Consider the following 19,758-nt stretch of genomic DNA (forward strand, 5'->3'; position numbering starts at 1 on the left):
GCATCTTTTAAGGTTCTCTTCCCATCCCAGTTGTTGGCCAGCCATTCGAAGTTCAGAAAGACATTTCCTAGATCTTCGACTTCAAGATATGGTTGAAGTATGCCCTGTGGTAGTATGGGTCTCACTTGCAATTCAATTAATCTAGTTACATTTTCTTGGAGTCTATTTTCGGCCTGTATCTGATGAGCCGCCAATTGGGCGATGACATTGGCGAGGTTGGCCATATCGTCCAGGGGTCTAAGGGTTCCTTCAGTAGAATCCGAATCAGAAAAGAAACAACTCTCAACTCCCTCAGATAAGGTTTCAAAATCCTCTGAGTCTTCTTGTTCAGAGTCTGTCAAAGGAGTGGACTGTGGTAAATTAATCTTTAACCCTGATGATGACTGGGTACCATGAAAAAAAAGGGCTTGGGGGTGTGGGGGAAGAGGGATTCAGAGCACTAGGTCTGATAAAAGAAAAGACCGGCCAAAATTTTAGAATTATTCGACCACACAGTTGTATGTTGTAATGGAGAGAGGAAGGGTGTCTAGCAACACCTGAGTTTTAAAGAACAGATCCTGTTGACCAGGTGGAAAAAGTAGTTGAGAGGACAACACCTCTTTCAGTGTGGATACGCGGTCAGAGTCTAGGAGATCAACTATTTTATTTTCCCCTTCTAGTGGTACCACAATTATTAGCATGGGTTTCGATTTTATCAGTTTAATCAAATCCCACCCTGACACCATATGTAAGGAACTCATGGTGGAAACAGTAAAGACAGACATAAGTGATCACAGTTCAAGGGTGTTTATTAAACTGTATAATGGGTGAGAAAAATGCCCAATCTAAACCGAAATCTAAGATGGGAGCAAGCTACAACCATCAAATAATAATAAGGCAGTCCTAGTGGCGGCTTGTCAAATAAAAGGGTATATACTAAGAAAACCTATAGCCAATCCTTTTAACTAAATTACAAAGTAGTGTGGGATAATATTCACAAGAGAAGAAAGAAGTGTTCACCAAATGATAAGTCAGGATGGTAGGGCTGGGGTCTCCCTTCGCCAGGTTTTTAGCACGGGACAAGGCAGGACCTTTAAGCACAGCACACTGCTGGTCCTCGCCAACACGAGATTACAGTTCCCTTTCAACGATGCCAGGACCTTCTTGGGCCAAGTCTCTTTCCTGCAAAGTCTCTTGCCTTAGAAGGCTGGCTGAACGAAAACAAACAAATGTTCCTTTAGTAATCTTTCACGTTGGGCAATTACTCTTCGCCCCTTTCGGTGCCCCTCAGCTGGGCTCTGATGCCTCTTGCAAAGTTAGCCTCCCTCAATCGGGTTCACTATGGCTTTTCACTCAAAGTCGTAGCAGTCAACAGTTCAATGTCCTCTTAACCAACTATCCATAGCGGACATCCCTCAGCCGGGTTCACACTTGTCGCCACAATGTTCATAGGTGTGATAACACTATGCAGAATTCGATTGCATAGGTTTTCCAGCTCCCAGTCAGGCTTTCTCTTAGCCCCCAATCAGGATTCACAGTTCAAACAGTGTTCTCCAATGTGTCAAAGACTTTCGAGTGTATGAGGGGTTTTGCTTGATCCTCATAGGACAACTTTGACACTACACACTGGCCTCTCCTAAAGCCTCTTGGTTCTTGTAGTTTCAACACACAAAAACACAACCCAAAAAAGGCCTAAGTTAGAGTCCTTCAAATGAGTGCCTCGCGACGCCTGACCACTCTGCTTCTGAACCTTTAACTGGTGTTTCTTTAAAGATCATTTACACAAGTTCTTTGTACAACAAGGTTGCCGCCTGCAACCTTAGGCCCAGTACAGTTCATTTTTACCATCTGTCTTCTTCGACTCAGCAGCTGTGCTGAACGGTCAGAGTATTTTTGTCTTGGGAGTCAAGGACGGCACCACAACGGCAAGCACCTGCTCCCGCTTTGGCTATCAGCGAAGGGGAGCCCTGTGTGCCGTTAACACCTGTCACATCACACGCCAGCTGGACTTCCCGGTCTTATGATTTCACTTTCGGAAGCTTTGCAGGTCAGAGTTGAAAAGGTTAAGGCCAGTTCCCCCTTCGTTGTCCTTCTAAGTCTCGCCGCCTTTCTCCTCCGTTTGAACTGCCGGTCCGGTGTAGCCTTTTACTCTTGTGCGTTCGGCCTTGCTCAAAGTGTGCTCTCGTTCTCTGCCTTTTATCCCTGTGGGAAAGCAAAATGGCTGTCAGGTGTGCATAGTTATGGTCAATTGCCTGACTCTACCGGACCCTTGTGTTGGGACATGTCAGGTAAACGGCTCTGGTGTTAGTCTGTTGTCTTTCACTGTGTAGGAAAGGGTCGGTGTCAGAAAAAGGGGGTTAGAGCTTCCAAGTATCAGGGTACGATGGTTAAAAAGGTGTTCTAGGGAAGGGGCACCGCGTCTCCCCCGTCGATGTCACGCTTCCACTCCCAGAGGACCCCCACACACTGGTGCACCCCCAGGAACTGGATCCAATAACGATGGTCGTGTTCTGGCCACCTGGATGACAGATCCCCGGGGACTAGCAGGTGAGACACCTCCAGGTTTCTCACATAATGCATGCAGTGTAAGAGGTGCAGATGCTTTGGCTTTTTCCCCCTTCTGAAGAATTTGCCATGATATTTAGTCTCCATTCAGTGCGATGTTAGGGTGTTTACAAGGAACGTACTGTGTCTTCCTTTGCTAAAAACGAACGAAAAATGGCAAAGGGGATTAGCTAATCAACACCTTCTCAAATCATTCTTTTTCTACAAAGGTGACCAAAATTTGACATCAGTAGACCACAACTTAGACTCACGTTGCCATACCAGATGAAGACCTCTTACGTTTTGCTTCCTATTGTGTGCCGTTAAGGTGAACAGGACTGAGCACGTCAGCATGTTAATTGAATTAATAGGGTGTCATTCTTTATATTACAATGACAGCCCGAGTGGACCCCGAACTGTAAGCACCATCTCAAGGCTGCCTTCTTGTGTGCGATTATGGTGCCCCGTGAGCCTGGTGTGAGTGTCGGCACACACAAATAATATTGGCGACGAGGGGTTGCATGTGCTCCTTGCCAGGTGCATGTTTAAGTGGACCCGCCCTCAAATGTCGGCACGGACATTCCGATACTCCACGGCTGCATATCGCTGACTGATGTGGGCATGATCGTTCCTCCACCACATGGTCAGAGTGAGCCCCAGATCAAATACTACAGTGAATGTTCTCACGCTGGACGCGAGAGATTGTATATCCTACAAGGGAGGGGTGAAGAATCCTGTTCAGGACTGAGCTGAGGTTGCAGCTCCATGTGGGAGTGCTTTTGCGCCTCTGAAGTGACTGCAGTTGGTCAAACGTACCCCATTGGCAGAGAGAAAGAAAGTTCATGAATTCCAATCAATAATCAAGGCACGGAGAAACGACAGCCGCTATAGTACCGTCATTGGCTCCAAGATCAAACCGGCGTCAATGAAAACAATATAGTTGCAGGTTAGCAGGGATCCAGCCCTCTTATTAGACAGGTTCTGATAAATATTACTGCCCAACGGTGAGACGGAATTAATTTGTACTGCCAGAAACTGAACAACAAGACTTTGCATTTCTCAGCATATTTACCTGTCGCAATTACATATATATGGAATCCCATACCTTGGACATACTCTCTGCAGTTAACATCTAGTCAAATTAGCAAGCAAGAGTTATTTCCCGAATTGGGCTTTGCATTTATGACGACTGCCTTGATAACGACGAATGTCGAAACACATGTCGGCTGACATCCTGTTTAATAAAGATATTGATGATATATCTTTCACTTAATCAGCATATGGACTTTGATTTTGCAGTGATTTTTTTGTGTTTGAACTTATCAGGACACGAGTGTGACGCGCCTGTTACACTTCATATACACTGTCAATGAAAACACAGCTGGTGAGTTGGGGAGACTGATACAAGACCGGTCTGCGTTGAAACCAAGGTTGCAAGTAGCAACATTGTATGGCAATCGCTGGAACGAACATTGTTAAAATGCGTGTGATAAAAGACGCAATTAAAGTTGAACTGTTGATGAGTGATTGAACTTTCAAAGCAAGATACAATACCTTTGACAGAGTGGTCCAGCACCACGTGGGTGCTCAATCGAAGGTCACTGAAAGGTATCCAACTAAGAAGTGGCAAAAGTACAAGTGGGAAAAAGGTTACATCGAGAAGATAACAAATAATTGTGAATTGAAGAGGTCCTGCAATGGGTCGAGCAAAATCCTGCACACAGTCGAAGGTCAAAAGTTTGGAAAAGTACATAAATTTGGTCTGAGCCCGGCAGAAGGAGACCAAATGAAGATTTTGTGTTAAAGTGGGTCTGAGCCCAGCAGAGGGGGACCCAGTGTGAACAGTAAATCACAGAGAAGTTGTATATGTGAAATACTGAAGAAGAAAGGAACTTTAATGTTTTTTGTGTTGCATCAGGGCCTCTGAAATAAGAGACTTTGAATGGCAAAGAGATGTTAAGGTTTTGAACTGCATCCTTGTGCTAGAGAAGCCAGAGAGTGTGCTAAGCTCAAGCGTGTCCCCTTGTCCCGAGCTGAAAACGTGAGGAAGGGAAGCCAAGAACTTGAAGATCCTGACATATAATTTCTTGAACACTTTTCTTTTTGCAGAACATTGTTTCCCACACTATTTGTATTTAGCAGTAAGGATTGGCAACAGGTTGATTAGTTTATAGTTAATTCATTTATTTTGACAGACTCGATTGGGACTTTGTTATTATTATTGGATGGTCGTCACTTGCTCCCATCTTTAGATTTAGGATTAGATAGGCTTTTTTCAAACCCAATTGAAGTTAAATAAACACCCTTGAACTGTGATCACTTGTATCTGTATTACTGTTTGATACCATGCCTTACTTACAGCTGCTCAATGAAGAAAAGACGAGGTGCGAACACAATTGATCCAGGACAGTTTCCCAGTCAAGCTGAGGAAGCAAGTACTTGGCACGCATAAGACTGAAGATACCTTCACGTCGAGGAAATAAGCGATGAAGCCATTCAAGTAAGGCAGTAAAGTTGAGAAACATACTGACTCCGTGACCATCTGTGCACAATTTGGATACAACCTACCTCACTCGGAGGGGGTGGGGAGTGCCCGGCGAAAGCACACGTGGCAAGTGTGACATGCAATACCATTTTCCAAGCGTATGTCGGGGCCCAGCAGAGCAGGAGGATTAGCTGGCTGGAGATGTTGAAACACCAGCTGAGATGCACAGTATGAATACAAAGCACGTACTCAGATACTGGGACATCAGTAAACTTCATGGCAGTGTCTCATTATATGTCATTGCAAAAGCCCCCGTCACTATCTCCCACACAATTTCAGATCTTCACATTTGGGGCAACCAAGTCGTTACCCCTGGATGGTGCATTTGTAACCACTGTGAGACATAAGACCTGCAGATCAAGGCACATTTATACGTCACTGCAGTCCGTGAAGAAACTCTACTAAAATGTGATGTTGCAGAAGCACTAAGGATCATGAACGTTGCAGTTGGTGTGTTCACCGAGGCAATTCACTCACTGGTACAGAGATTTGATTAATTATTCAATGGAATAGGACAGATGAAGGGTGATTACATTTGCCTACATATTGACGAGATGGTCCAACCGGTGGCACTGAAGCACAGGATGGGGCAGTTTCATCTTCTGGAACAAGTTTAAGCCAAAATTGAAAAATGTGTGGAACTGGACATCATTGAGAGAGTGGAGGGGGCCATAACATGGTTGTCTCCCATTTGGTTGCTCGAAAACCCAAGCAACCCAACTCGGTAAGAATATGTTTCGCCATGGGATTATCTGATAAGGCCATAAAAAGGGAAGGACACATAATGCCAATGATCGACGATGTGGTGTCTGATCTGCAGGGAGCGGCGCTCTTCTCAAACCTAGATCTGAGGGCTGGATACCACCAACTGGTCCTACCCTCAGATTCCAGATACATTACCACCTTCACAACTCACAAGGGATTGTATCACTACAAGTGGCTGAGCTTCGGTGTCTCGTCTGTGTGAGAAACCTGAAGGTGTCTCACCCGCTGGTCCACGGGGAGCCTTCATCCGGGTGGCCAGGACAAGGCCATCACTATTGGATCCAGTCCCTGTGGGTGGACCAGTGTGGAAGGATCACCTGGATAGGGAGTGGGGTGGGGTCATCGGGGAGTGTAAGTGGGACACCAAGGGTTGAGACGCAGAATCCCCTTCCTTGTGACACCCTTTTCCCATCCTGCCTAGTAGGATTTGTAGAAACTCTACCCCCCCTTTTCCAACATGCACACTTTCTCACAGCGTGAATGACAACAGACTAATACCGGAGCCGTTTACCTGACATGTCCCAACATAAGGGTCAGGCAGAGTCAGGCAATTACTGACAACTACACACCCAACTACCCTATCCCTTCCCCATAGGGATTAAATTCGGACCACAAGAACGCAACCCCGAGCAAAGCCGAACGCACAAGGAAGCAGCCATTCCAGGACGTCAGTTCAAACGGAGGAGAAAGGCAGTGAGACCTGAAAGGACATCAATGAGGGAGTTGCCCTTGCCCTTTTCAACAGAGACCTGCAAAGCCTCAGATGAAAGAAACATAAAACCAGGAATCTCAGCTGGCAAGTGGTGTGACAGATGTCAGTGGTACATGGCACCCTTCCGCTCCGATAGCCAGGGCGGAGCGACGTGGTTGCCATAGTGGTACCATCCTGGACTCCTGCGGCAAAGGAACTGCCAACAGGTTCATCACATACAGTGAGTCGGAAGAACCAAATAGTCAACCAGACTGTGTAAGGCTCAAGGTTACAGTGGCAACCTTAAGAAGATAAATAGACAAAAAGGTCTTTTGTGAACAGACTTGGTACCAGAGAGAGTGGTCCGGCGCCAAGTGGGCGCTCAGTAGAAGGTCTCTGGCTAGTACCCCTCTCCCGAGTAAAGAGACTGTTGAACATTGTGACCTATCTAAATAAAACTACAAGTATCTTGAGGCCATAGGGAAGGCCGGTATAATGTGGTCATACAAGGGTCAAGCCAAATCCCTTGTACAATCGAAAGTCCTTGACATATTGCAGAACTTTGGTTCTTGTGGAACTGGCGTTTGCGCCGAGCAGAGGGGAACGCTATGCGAACTGTGATGATATAAGTCTGCGCTTGCTGTAGTCTAACAGAGTGACTCAGCGATAGGAGATCGCCATTCGGAAGTCTCTGTTTTAAATGGCAAGCGCTCTGGTTGGTCTGAGCCTGACTGAGGATGGCCGACGACTGAGAGAAGGATCGGAACCCAGCTGAGGGGATCCAATGGTGAAGGGTAATCACCAGATGTAAAGGTTAACAGAAGGAACTTTTGTTTTGTTGTTTTGGTGCATCAGGCCCTCTGAACCAAGAAACTTTGCATGAGAAGAGACTTGGGCACAGTAGGCCCCGATACTGGGAAAAGGAACTGTAAGCATGTGCCGTAGAAGCCCAGGAGTGTGCTGTGCTCGAGAGTCGCACCTTGTCCCATGCTAAAAACATAGAGAAGGGAGACCCCGGCCATAACATCCTGACCTATTATTTTGTGAACCCTTCTTTCTTTTCTTGGGAACATTATCACACACCCTTTTTTAGCAGATCGGTAAGGATTGGCAATAGGTTTTTTAGTATAGGCCTTTTTTATTTGACTAGACTCCACTAGTACTGTATTATTATTATTTGATGGCCATAGATTGCTCCCATTTTAGATTTCGATTAAGCCTGTATCTCACCCACTTTACAGTTTAATAAACACCCCTGAACTGTGGTCACTTGTGTGTCTTACTTTGATGCCATGCCTTCCTTACATCTGTGACAGTTTTCCCGAACGCGGTGAGGGGAGCACTTGCAGACACCCCAGGGGCAATCATTATTCGTGATGACATACTGATATTTGCTAAAAGTGAACAGGAGCATCTGGATCGCCTGGAGAACTTGTTAGAACGCATCCAGGCTTTGGGACTCACTCTTCACCAAGAAAAATGTGCGTTTCTCCAAAAGAAACTAGGAGTTATTTGGATACATTTTTCAAAAGGAAGGAATTTCAGCTGATCCAAGGAAAGTGTTGAATATTAAGAATGCTCAAGCCCCTGCAAATGTGTCGGAGGTGAGAGTTTCTTAGGGATGGTCACATACTGTGGTTGTTTCATAAAAAATCTGGCAATGCTGTCTGAACTCCTATGATCTCTTACAAAAAAGGGCACACTGTGGCAATGGGTGCCGGCAGAGGAAGATGTGTTCTGCCAGATCATTGGCACTCACGACTGAGAGCAATATGGCCGGGACATAAGTCAGAGCTGGTGGTAGATGCAAGCCTGTTTAGCCTGGGGGAAGTGTTGCTACAGGAAGGCCACCAGGGAGTCGTAAAACCGTATGCAAGCAGCAGTGTCTGCTACAGAGCAGAGCTACTGACAAATTGAAAGGGAGGCCCTAGCAGTGCTATGGGGTTGTTGCCATCACCACCTCTACATATATGGGATACCCATTTCTGTGATCACTGACCACAAGCCCCACGTCCCAATAATGTCAGGGTCGTCATCAAGATCCCCAGCGACGATTGAGAAGTGGCTACTGGCGCTCCAGGAGTATAATGTAACCCTCATTTACTGTCCAGGAGGTGACAATACGGCCAATTACTTGTTCAGGCCCCCCTGCCCGATTAGCTCGGAGTCGTCAGTGGAGGAAGGGGTGATGGAGGACTATGTCGGGTAACAGAAGCTGCGATCCCCATGTCCATGGTGACTAAGGAAATACAAGAAGCATCAGGAGAAGACAAATGCTTTCAAATCAAGCAAAGAGCAATCACAAGTGGTGATTGGAGGCAGTTATTAACACATTTGGACAAAAGAACAAGGACAAAGACGACACAAACAGCTGTGGAAAGTGAAGAGTGAGCCAACATCCACAGCTGATAGCATGTTGCTAAGGAGTTCTTGTGTGGCGATTCCCACCAAATGGGCCCCTATGGTGATTGAACTAGCTCACCATGGACATCAAGCAACAGCCAAGACAAAAGCCTAAATAAGTCAGAAAGTATGGTTCCCCAGTTTGGAGGAGTGGTAGACAGTTTTGTAAAATCGTGTCTGGAGCCAGGCAGCTTTGCCGGAAACAAATATCTTTAACTATCTAGTCAATGGAGAGACCATGGGACAAGAAACAGGCTAATTTTGGGTTCACAAGCAGGAACGACCACTTCTTAGTCATGATTGATCAGTTGTCTCAGTACCTGAAGTGGAGTTTGTGGAAACAGCAGCATTGACGGTTATAATTCCAGCAATGGAAAAGATTTTTGCCACCCACGGATACCCCTCTGAGGTGTGATGGGACAACGGACTGCCGTTTCAGTGGGAGGGTTTCAGGCTGTTCATGGAGGTATGGGGCAGTCAGCATCCGAAGATTACTCTGTTGTGGCCCAGGGCCAATTGGGAAGCAGAGTGGTTCATGAGTACTTTGAATAAGGTGTTCTGTATTGCCAACAGCCAGGGCGATTTTGTCAGTTGGGCCTTGTACCAGTTCTTGATTGGCTGCTGGACCACCCTGCATTGCTTGATGTAAATACTCACAAAAAACGAAAGCACCCAAAAGTCCTCAGGGACAGCAGAAGGTCAGCTACATAATGGTAATGGATTAGCCCACCGTTGGCCTCCCCTGAGAGGGCGTCCTTCCCTATGAAATACCACCCTGTCCATGCTAAGAAGATACGGACGGGATAGTAGTTCAGCTAGAAGAGCAAAATACCACCAGGTATTCACCAGTCTGAAATGAAATGGGGGACAGTTTTAGTACAAGAGCAGTATAGTGAAAAGAAACAATCACGTCAAGAGGGACTAACCTGAGTTTGCTGGCATTCAACTTTTAATGGAAGATAGAAGTAGGTGTTAGGTGGTAGAAACTCTTCTTCGTGATGTTTTCTGATGGGACTCCGGGATTGGGGTAGCAGCACAGGAATTAAGAGGTTGCAATGAGGTAGGGTAAAATGGAAGCATAGTTAAACTGGTTAGTAACAGAAGTGCAATGATAAACAGCAAGGCGTCCAAAGTTCAAAGCACTTTGAAATTTGAAAGGATACTTCATTAGATGAGGGAAAATCCAGTAGGAATATAAAATTAGTCAAAGAACTAGGTAAGGTATCAGAAAACAGCACAAAAACATAATCCAGAAGGAAGGGTCGTATTACCAGAGCCAAAGTCGGACACACAGGAGGATCACTTGATTGGCGGCAAGTTAGCAGCAGGCAGGAGTCGGTAACCAGGCAGCAAAAACAAATGAGCAGAAGCGAAGAGTCAAGGAAGCAGGGAGCTAGCTTTAATCAGAAGCGCTTGCATATTTAAATGCAAGCCTTTTTGTACTTCAGGGCTGGGTATGTTCCCGGATGATGTGGGTGTGTGTGCGACATTGGCCTGTGTCGCGTAACCATGGCAACAGGAGCGGAATGCGATGGGCAAAGAATGCGGGGCCGCCTGAGGCTGTGACATTCCCAGAGGCGCCATGGCAACCGCCAGGAGCGCCGGAGAAGGACCGCAGGTCCCCTCTGCCTCAGGAAACAACGGCAATGAAAGCTGTGAGCCAGTGCTCTAACATTCGACTGACGTTCCCCCGGCAGAGGCTTTATTACAGAGATGCCTAAGAGGGCTAATTCACAATCACGGGTTGCAGATTTCAGAGTGGGATTGACAATCAGCTGGTAGGGGGAAGAGCAACAGCGAGCAAATGAAAAGGAAAGCAATAGAAGGAGGCTGCAAGACCATCATCTAGTTATTAGTGATGCAGTCCTAGTACGATCACAGCACTTGACTAGGAAGCCTTCACTGATGTATGAGCCACATCCTTTCCACATGGTTGACACAAAAGTGTCCATGGTTACTGTTTCTGAAAAACGAGACGCAGTCACCATAAACTCATGCTTCTTTCAGAAGCTGGCAAGTACGATCGAACCGGTTGTTAAGATGGATTTTGCAACTCTGACATAGTGGGCAGGGGTTCAGAAGGCTAGCCTAGTTTCTTGGAACAGAGTAACCTTCTGGACAAGCCAGACCAATCAAGGTAGCATTCGCTGCAGTCAAGAGTAGGTCTCAGGAGGGGTGAGGGTGACTGAAAGATCTTAATGAGCACACATAGTAAAGGACACTTACAAATCACTCCCAGTCAGGTGTAGGTATATTAAAAATACAAATACATTTGTTTCAATGCTTTCGAGTTTCAACACACACATAAAATCACAGTAATAATTGTAAGCCAACACAATCCTATCAATATACAAGACCAATGGGGTCTAAAGGGTTAATGCACGAAATGGGTTGACAACCTAAAAAGGGAAGGAAGCAGATAGTGCAAATAGTATTTAGGCCCTTTTGCATCAAACACAGTCCAAACAGAAAGGCAGTCCAGTCCCTAAGAAGAGTGGAGCCTATTGCTCAAATGTACTTGCAATGCTGGCGTACGCAGTAATGCAAATGGGCAAAATGGGGTCTCTTCAAGGGTCTGTAGCAACTCATGAAGGTGGGTGAGGTGATGCAGAATAAGTTCCCACCATTCGTGGAGGGTCTCCCCAACAGGGCAGAGCAGGTTCCAGAGTTCAGGAATTGTTTACTACTTCGCACTAGCAGTGGAAAGGAGAGGGACCCTCAAGGGCCACTTGTGCATAAAAATGGATGGATGCGCTAGGGGCCACCGGTTATGGTTGCAATTACTCACCGACCCGGTGCACTCCAGGCCAAACGTTGGTTGTCAAGTCTGCTTCAGTTGCAGGTTCAAATGTGGCAATCTCGTGGCTCTGCGGCTTTCAGCGAAGAAGATACAGGGTTGATTCCAAAATGAGGCAGTGGCAATTTCTCCGCTCCTGGTGGATGGATCAGGCCAGTTCCGCTGTAGCAGGCTTCAGGGCACAGAGGACCAAAAATGCAATCAACTTGCAAATTTAGTCACCACGGCTGGGCGACACAGCAACCGTGTATATTCCCGTTCAGGCGCACTCACTTTACTCCAGACCTGGGAATGCCAAGTGTACGAAATTCGGTGCGAGAGTGCCGTGAACAATGAGCATGCAATGTACCAAGTTTGAAGGGCCTCATCGAAACGGTGGCGGTATCAGGGCAAAGGTCCTGCGCAAGCTGGTCAGCCCACTGGTTGGCCCAGGGACACTTCCGAAAAGGCTTACTTGCAGGTTTTGATGGAGGTGCCGAGAATAGTTGTTCCTACTATTCCAATGGGTCAAAGTGTCTTCGCAGACCTTCTATGACAACCAGACGCAAAGGGGTCCCACAAGACGACAGCGGGCTCAGGGTGCCTAACCTTCCAGCGGGTCACCAGTGGTTCCTCGACTCGGCTTCTTAGTTTCAGGATACTTGGATCCTATCCTTCGTTCAGTGAAAATGCCAGAGATCAAAATGGTATGGGTGTTTTGAGCCTTCTCTTATCCAAAATCTCCTGCGTGCCAAAACGAAGAGGACCCAATGGGATATCTGCTCACATACAGGGACACCATACGTGGACCAATAACGGACCACAGTGGTCCCTGGCATTCACAGCACACCAGACTCTGGCACCCAGGATGTGTATTGGAACTAGACAGTCCAGCCCACATCCTGGGGATGCACACTCAAGGCACGCGGAAGAACGCGAAAGCTTGGCGCTTTGCAGGAAAATGCATGCCCAAATAAGGACTGCCCCGGGTCGGCTCGACCTGGGGAGGGTGAAGGGGCAAGATGGTCAAACGACAGGACAAAGAACCTTGTGGCATGGCCATTTTTGAGCCAGGCCACCTAACCGTGCCAAACGTGTTAACCGCGGTTTACCTGGCAGGAAAGAGTTAAAAATACACGTAAAGATAAGCTGCCACCAGCCCTGTCCAAGGCACATCTGCACTACTCCTAAAAATCCTTCGAGATTAACTAGGGCCTTTTGAAATAACAGGAAGACCCAAGTGCACTTTATTGTAAGGTACTTTGTTCACTTGCAACATGTTGCAGAAAAGTTGCAACATTGACATGGATTAAGGGAAACAAAGTCTCCCAGTACTGACTGTCTTTAAGGGCATGTCAGTTTCCCCATAACAAAGTGGGCAGAAAAAGCCTGGAGGAGTGCAGCAGAAGGCTGTGCTCCTCTGGTAAAGTCAGATTATGGTGTTTAAACAAAGCAAAACGTTGGGGGTGGAGAGGGGGAAGGATACACAACAGGAGGGAAAATCACACATGAAATGGAAATCTTTCCTAACACTGGTGGAAAGAGATGACCCGGAGAGGGGGAAAGTGGATCCAGGAATGGAGGATGACCATGACTATGAAAATGCTGCCCTACACAAGTCTGGAGTCAGCAGCACCGGAGAGAAGTAGAAGAGTACGACCTCACACGAGTATTCAGACAGGTCTGGAAGTAAGCAGAAGATATCCCCTGGAGGATCCCGAAATCTGCCCAGATATCTACACGATTATGTACTGGAAGGGTGAAGGATAGATGGGAGCAGTGGAAAAATTAGTAATATTGGTTATAGTTAACGTGTGTTTATTGTTATGAAAAAGGAGGAGTGTCGTGTGCCTTGAAGGTGAACTGGGCTGAGCATGTCAGCACATTGGTTGAATAAATGGGGCGTCACGCTACATTTTACAAGGAGGTAAGCGGACCCCGAACTGTAAGCACCACAGTGAGCCGGGTGTGTGTGTAGGCTCACACGGATAATACTTCCTATGTGAGGCGTGAGCAGCTTATACAGTCTTGGTTTTATTATTTGCATTCTCGCCCAAATACAGCTCTATAAGCTACAAAACGCAGAGTAAAATTCAAAATAGACAATCTACTGATGGCTGACATGCAAGAACCTAAGAGTTCTGCAGAGCCGATTCACATAGTCACTTGTCCTGAGAACTGGAGGGAGTGTTTTATTACAATAACTACAGGTAATTTACTCCGAAATTAGGAGCAGCAGCAACAAAAGATAACTGATCTAACGTGGTGGCCACTGGTGCCTATCAACTAACATTATATATAATAGCACGCTTTCTGAAGTACTAATTGCAACGGTAGGAGAGAATGTACTGGTGCATCCACACAGACCATAGAACGATCAGTTTAACTGCTTGTCTGGCGTGGTGCCAACTTACTCACCATGGCTGGAAGTCTTCGCTGGTACAGAATTCGACGTTGATGGTCTATCCAGCTGTTTTCAATTACGGCCGTGGGTGAAGTGACAGGCAGCTCTCTTTGCTGTGTTGTCAGTAACTGAATCAAACTTCCGCGGCCTTGTCTCTAGTGGCAACAGCTACCCTGCCTTGACCTCGTACCCCGGAAAAACAACACCAAAGGCGTTAAGGCTGCCCAGCAACCATATTGATGCTATATAACTGCGAGTTAGAAACTCAAAGCATGGTCGTTTTAGTTATAAGAGAGGGCGGCGGCCATCTTGTAATTAATCTTTTTGTTCCACACTATCTAGAAAAGTAAGTCAACTCAAGTTAGAGATGCTATTTACTCATAATAAACAAAGAAGACTGATCATCTTTTTTTATTTGGTATTACATTTATTTTTGTTGGGAAATAATTTTAAATATCATAAAAAAAATAATACGTTACTTTTGAATGTGTATATTGTACAACCGGTAAATAATACTTTTACCTATAATCCGCCTCCGGAGTAGTATGTGTTTATCAATAAGACGTGCAGACATTGTAAGACTTTTTGTAAATGTGGATTGTTTTGGGCTTTTTTTAACAATAGGTTGGCCTTCTTTTTTTCCTGTCCGACTCCGCTGACGGAAGTACGTAACTCCAGGTAGAAGTGTGTAGTTGGCTTAGTGGCTGAATCCTGGGCACAGCTAATGGGAACATCAGCAGTCCTGGAGCGGCGTTGACAGGTGAGAGCCAGTCAGACACTTGGGTTATTGTACGGCATATAAGGGGGTTTGGCAGTGTGTTGATTTGGAAGCGGCGGCTAAAAGCTATTTGATTCATCGATCCTTGACTAAAATATTACAAGGGGCAAGGAGTTAATCTGAACACCACCTCATGCATGCCTCTTTCCCAGTTTATTTTGTTGTTTATCGTTACCAGTCTCCCCTTTTCTCTGTCATTTTTTCTTTCCTTCTCACTAACAGGATTGGGGGGAGGGGGGGTCTCTAGGGGCACAGCATTGCTCTCACGTACGCTGTATGAGGTCATGGTTTCTGCATTCCCTCACTTTGGCGTTGCACCAGCAGAAACTGAGAGGCTTCACCGCATTGTGTTTCTTATAGGGTGACCAGACAGACGTCCCGATTTTGCCAGGACTGTACCGGAATTGAGCCCTCTGCCCCCCCCCCCCGACCCCTTTTTTTTACATTTAAAACCACCATCGCGGTTTTGATTCGAGGCAGTGAATATTGGCAGAATCATTAGTGTGGATGTATAAGTTGTCGTTTAGGAGCAATTATATAGTAAATGATCGTTCTTATTATTTAGCAATTTTACATTAGGCTGTTGGGAATTCCCACCCTTTTGGTTAACAGCAATGTGCACTGACTGAACATGCCACAGAGACTGCTTACGGAAGGGCTTTTATAGCTAGACCTGAAATAGCAATCAGAGCAAATTTTTATTTGTTTTAAACATGCTTACAGCCACAACCAACTCTACACAGTGTATATCCAGGGGAATAACTGGACCCAAATGTACTGGCGTCTCCTTCCGCCTTTGGAACGTGAGGGTTTGGAGTGTTGGGATAGAATGGTGAGAGCGTGCAGAGAGGGTTGAGTTCTGGATGGAGGAAGGAGCATGGAGGAGGTTGCTTGTGTAATATAAAATTCCATACATGTACTTGCCCGAGCTTAGTCATGATCCCTCATTTGGAGCAAGGTACTTCAATTTGGCGACGAACGGTCACCAGTGGGCCGGACCCACCACGCAAGAAGGCGTGGGGGATTTGCCCTAACTCCCAATGTATGGACGTGTTCCTGTCACGTCTGCTGAGGCACCATTAGCGGTGAGTGCATCATAGTGGCGAGCAGATCACCACCAGGGTCAGATTTGATAAGCGGCCTGTGCGCGAGAGAGACTAGGCTTGCGCCCCTCAATTGAATGTTGTTGGAGATTAGAAGAAAGGTCCTATTGATGTGCACTTGGCGTGTGTGTGCATCAGGAAGTGCCTGGCCTATCAACAAAGGGACTATTTATTTATTGTTTGCTTGTTGTGCTTATACATCAAATGAATTCTCTTTCAAAGCACCCAACGGCAACAGGGCAGGAACATGAGATTGCAGTACAGTAAAAATATACAAATAACACAGTGGGGGAATGGGCGGCCGAACCTACTATCCCGTTGAGTATGCAGAATGTGCACATGCAGTAAGGAAGAGGGTAGTGGGGTAGGTGCTGGGGTGTCTGTGCTTGACGGTGAGCCACAGGAGAAGTCCAAGGTCTGATAAGTGCTATGCGGCCAGGAGCCGCGTTGGGTGGAAAAGTGAGTCTTCGGTGTGGAGGATATGCTGAAGGTAGAGAGAAGATGGGGAGATTGGGTCTGAGTGGTCAGGGGCCCGAGGATGCATAAGGGTCCAAGACACCATTCACAGCAACTGTGAGATTAGCAGAGACGGGAAGGAGGAGGAAAATAGGAAAGTCTTGTGGTGCTTTCGGAACTTGAGATGGTCCTGCTCAAGACACAGAGGGAGGGGGAGACTGTTCCATAGGAGGGATCTAGTTGAGGAAAGCGAACAACCTCCTGCCCCCTGTTTAGTGAAACTCTTTGCACACAGGGCGTTGGTGCCAGAGGAGGGTAGAGGCCTAGAAGTGAGTTATTTTGTAAGAGAGCGCTGCAGGTGGTGTGATCCCCAGGCAGCCTTGTGGGTGATGAAGAGGGTTTTCAATATGATCAGTGCAGCCACCGGGAGCCAGTGGAGACTTTTTAGGGCAGGAGAGATTCTGTTCCTGGGTTTAAGGCCAAGGATAAGTCACTCTGCTATATTCTGGATTAGTTGAAGGTGTCGCAAAGTGGAATAAGGTAGATTGAGGAGGAGGGTGTTGCAATAGTCCAGCCTAGAGAGCACCAGGGTTCAGGTAAACATTGAGCCTCTGGGGGAAAGTGAGAAAAGGGAGAATTCCTTTCAGAAGGTAGTTGAACGTGGGACTTCTTGGCAATGTCCTGAGTGTGAGGGAGGAAGGAGCGAGAGGAGTCAAAGATGACTCCAAGGTTCATGGCTTCAGAAGGCGCAGGGGCAGAGCCCAAGGTGGGGAGGCAAGAGAGAAGGCAAGAAGGAGGGGGCAGGGATTCCAATCGGAAGGATCTCAGTTTTGCTGGCATTGAGGCCGGGATCGTTGGAAATGCACCAGGCCTAGATGGCACTAGACGAAAGGACCCTTCATTGCACGGCGTGCAGCTTTTTTGACTGCAGATTACTTTATTTCTTTCCTCGCCCCAAGTACCAGTTCTAATGAAGAATTAACAGAGTGGAAAAAAGAAAAGTTGGATGCTGTAGTATCCTGTGATACTATTGTTGTGTTGTGTCAGCCTGAAGGCTGAATGGAATGTGAGAATGTTGTGATGTGTGTGGAGTGTTGTGGGATAAGTGTTCTCGAGGTGACGGTTGGGACCCTATTGGAGAGATGCAGGAACTAGAAGGATGCTACTTACCGCTCTCCTACTTCTATCTTTACCTGTAACCAAGATACAATAAAGAAGCATCTTCCTTTTTTACATACCTGGTCTGGAGTGGTTCCTGCCTCTTGATTAATTACCAAGACCAGGGTGAATACATCAGATGCATGATGGACTGTTACTGAACACATACTGAGAGATGTTGTACACACAGAGAGATACTGTATCGCAGTTCACCAATGATCTGATTTGTCATTCAAGACCATTTGTTCATTTGAATTGTTGGTGATTCATCATGCATGGAGTCATAATTCATCCTCCAGAAAAAGCTTCCTCACCAATCCTGGTAAACCAGCCATCCAATTGTCTTAACAGAGAGAATATTGGAGAAACTACGCCAAGATGGTAGAACATGACAATTTGACCACAGTAAAAAGTAGATCACTTGTCTGCTTTGGGACCTGAGGGGCAACGTAAATACAGGGAGTTGCCTGCGCTGACATGTTGAGACTGGGGATTTGGATGCACATGAGAGGACCATCAGACAGTTATAGTATGCCCCAGAGACAATTGTCGCAATTAACAGACATTAGTCTATCATGAAAATAATATAATTTATGGAAAATGAGGGAATGTACATGATTGTAGGTTGGCGATGGTGTTGAACAGGTTGAAAGAGAAGGGTTTGAAAGTTGATGGAGGCAAATGTATATTTGGAGAGCGTGAAGTGGGGTATATGGGACATTTGGTGAGTGGAAAAGGATACAGGCCTAAGTTGGAAGTTTGTAAAGAGTTTAGCAAGCTTGACGGAACCTATGAGGAGGCTTTTGAAAAAGGAGAATACGTTTGACTGGAGTGCAGAGTGTGTGAAGGTAATACAACTTACAAAGAATAGCAGTCAACTGAGGGGGGGATTTGTGGCTGGAAAAGAGACTAAAATTGCAGTGGATGCAAGTGCTTTTGGATTAGGGGCAGGTGATTGATGGTCAAGAAAAAGTACTATGCCATGCGTCGAAAGCAGTGCTGGAAGTGGAAGCGAGCTATTCAGTGATATTTATTGGCCTGTGTGTGGTGCATTAACTATTACCACTAGTATGTGTGGGGGAATAGGTTTATCATCTGCACGGACCACAAGCCATTGGTGGAACTTTTAACAAAAAAAGGAATGTGCATGGTGACCCCAAGGCTTGTGAGGTTGAGTATAAAGCTGCAAGATTATTGTTTTGATGCTAAACATTTTCCGGGTGTGAAGAATACAGTGGCAGATTTCCTCTCGAGATTGTCATTAAACAAGGATATGACAGGAGAGGAATCTGATGAAGAGGATGTGACTGTGTCCTGGATAAGTGGAAAGCACGCAAAAGCTCTCTGGGATCTACAGGCACCAAACAAAATCTCTAAGGGAAGTATTGGTGGCCGGGAATGGACATAACAGTGAAAAGGTTTGTGAGAAATTGTTGGCTATGTCAAAAATCTGACAAGAGTTGCAAGGTGGAAAAGTCAGACTTGGTTGACATGAAGTGACTTAATGAAGCTTGGGAGTAGTTGGGGATATAGTTTTACCGTATAACATGTTGCGAGCTGAGGAAAGATTTCTCATTGTGATGGTGGATTATTAATCCAAATGGGTTGAAGCAAAGTTTGTGTGGAATGTAGCTACTGGTGATGTCATTAAGTTTTGGGAACACATTTTTAGGAGGGAGCAATACCCCAAGAGGATAATCGGTGACAATGGTGTGCAGTTTAAGAATGAGGAAATGAAGAAATATGCTGGTGTATGGGCATAGAGTGGAGGTTTTGTCAAATTATCATCCCAGACCAACAGGCTAGTGGACAGGTAAAATATGGTTTTGGTTGAGACAGTGGAGCAACCCATCAGAAAGAACTCTTGTGTTGATGTGGCAATTACAGAAAGGCTGTGAAGCATGAGAACACCAGTCAGGTGAGATATGGAAAAGTCACTGTTCGTGGCTATGAAAGGGAAAGAGCCTGAATCCGGCATGGTGAATAACTGGAAGGAAGTGAAGTTGGTGGATCCTAAGGTCGGGGAGCAGAGTGTTGTGAGTTGTAAGAATACACAGTTTAAACCAGGAGATTTGTTAAGGACCGAGAGGGGTGTGTTACCTTGTAAGTGAGATTCCAGGTTTTCAAATCCTGTGAGGATAAGTGTGGTGTTTGCG

The 19,758-nt window shown here is 46.1% G+C and overlaps 2 protein-coding genes across 4 annotated transcripts in view; one reads left to right on the forward strand and one right to left on the reverse strand.

The window, feature by feature from the left end:
• NME7 (NME/NM23 family member 7) overlaps window positions 1-14,329 on the reverse strand; it is a 2,086,428-nt gene extending 2,072,099 nt beyond the window's left edge. Inside the window, exon 1 of one of the 2 annotated variants that reach the window (XM_069636474.1) lies at window positions 14,122-14,329. In XM_069636474.1, coding sequence (XP_069492575.1) covers window positions 14,122-14,124 — 3 coding nt within the window. In that variant the 5' untranslated portion in view covers window positions 14,125-14,329. The remainder of the gene's footprint in view (window positions 1-14,121) is intronic. The other variant, XM_069636473.1, reaches the window with a different exon arrangement.
• A 394-nt stretch (window positions 14,330-14,723) lies between these two features.
• Window positions 14,724-19,758, forward strand: part of BLZF1 (basic leucine zipper nuclear factor 1) — a 343,666-nt gene continuing 338,631 nt past the window's right edge. The window contains exon 1 of one of the 2 annotated variants that reach the window (XM_069636476.1): window positions 14,724-14,867. The gene's annotated coding sequence lies outside the window, so the exon portion shown is untranslated. The remainder of the gene's footprint in view (window positions 14,868-19,758) is intronic. The other variant, XM_069636477.1, reaches the window with a different exon arrangement.

This window comes from Ambystoma mexicanum, chromosome 7p (genome assembly GCF_040938575.1).
Source record: "Ambystoma mexicanum isolate Mex_15411 chromosome 7p, UKY_AmexF1_1, whole genome shotgun sequence".
Classification (NCBI taxonomy): Eukaryota; Metazoa; Chordata; class Amphibia; order Caudata; family Ambystomatidae; genus Ambystoma; species Ambystoma mexicanum.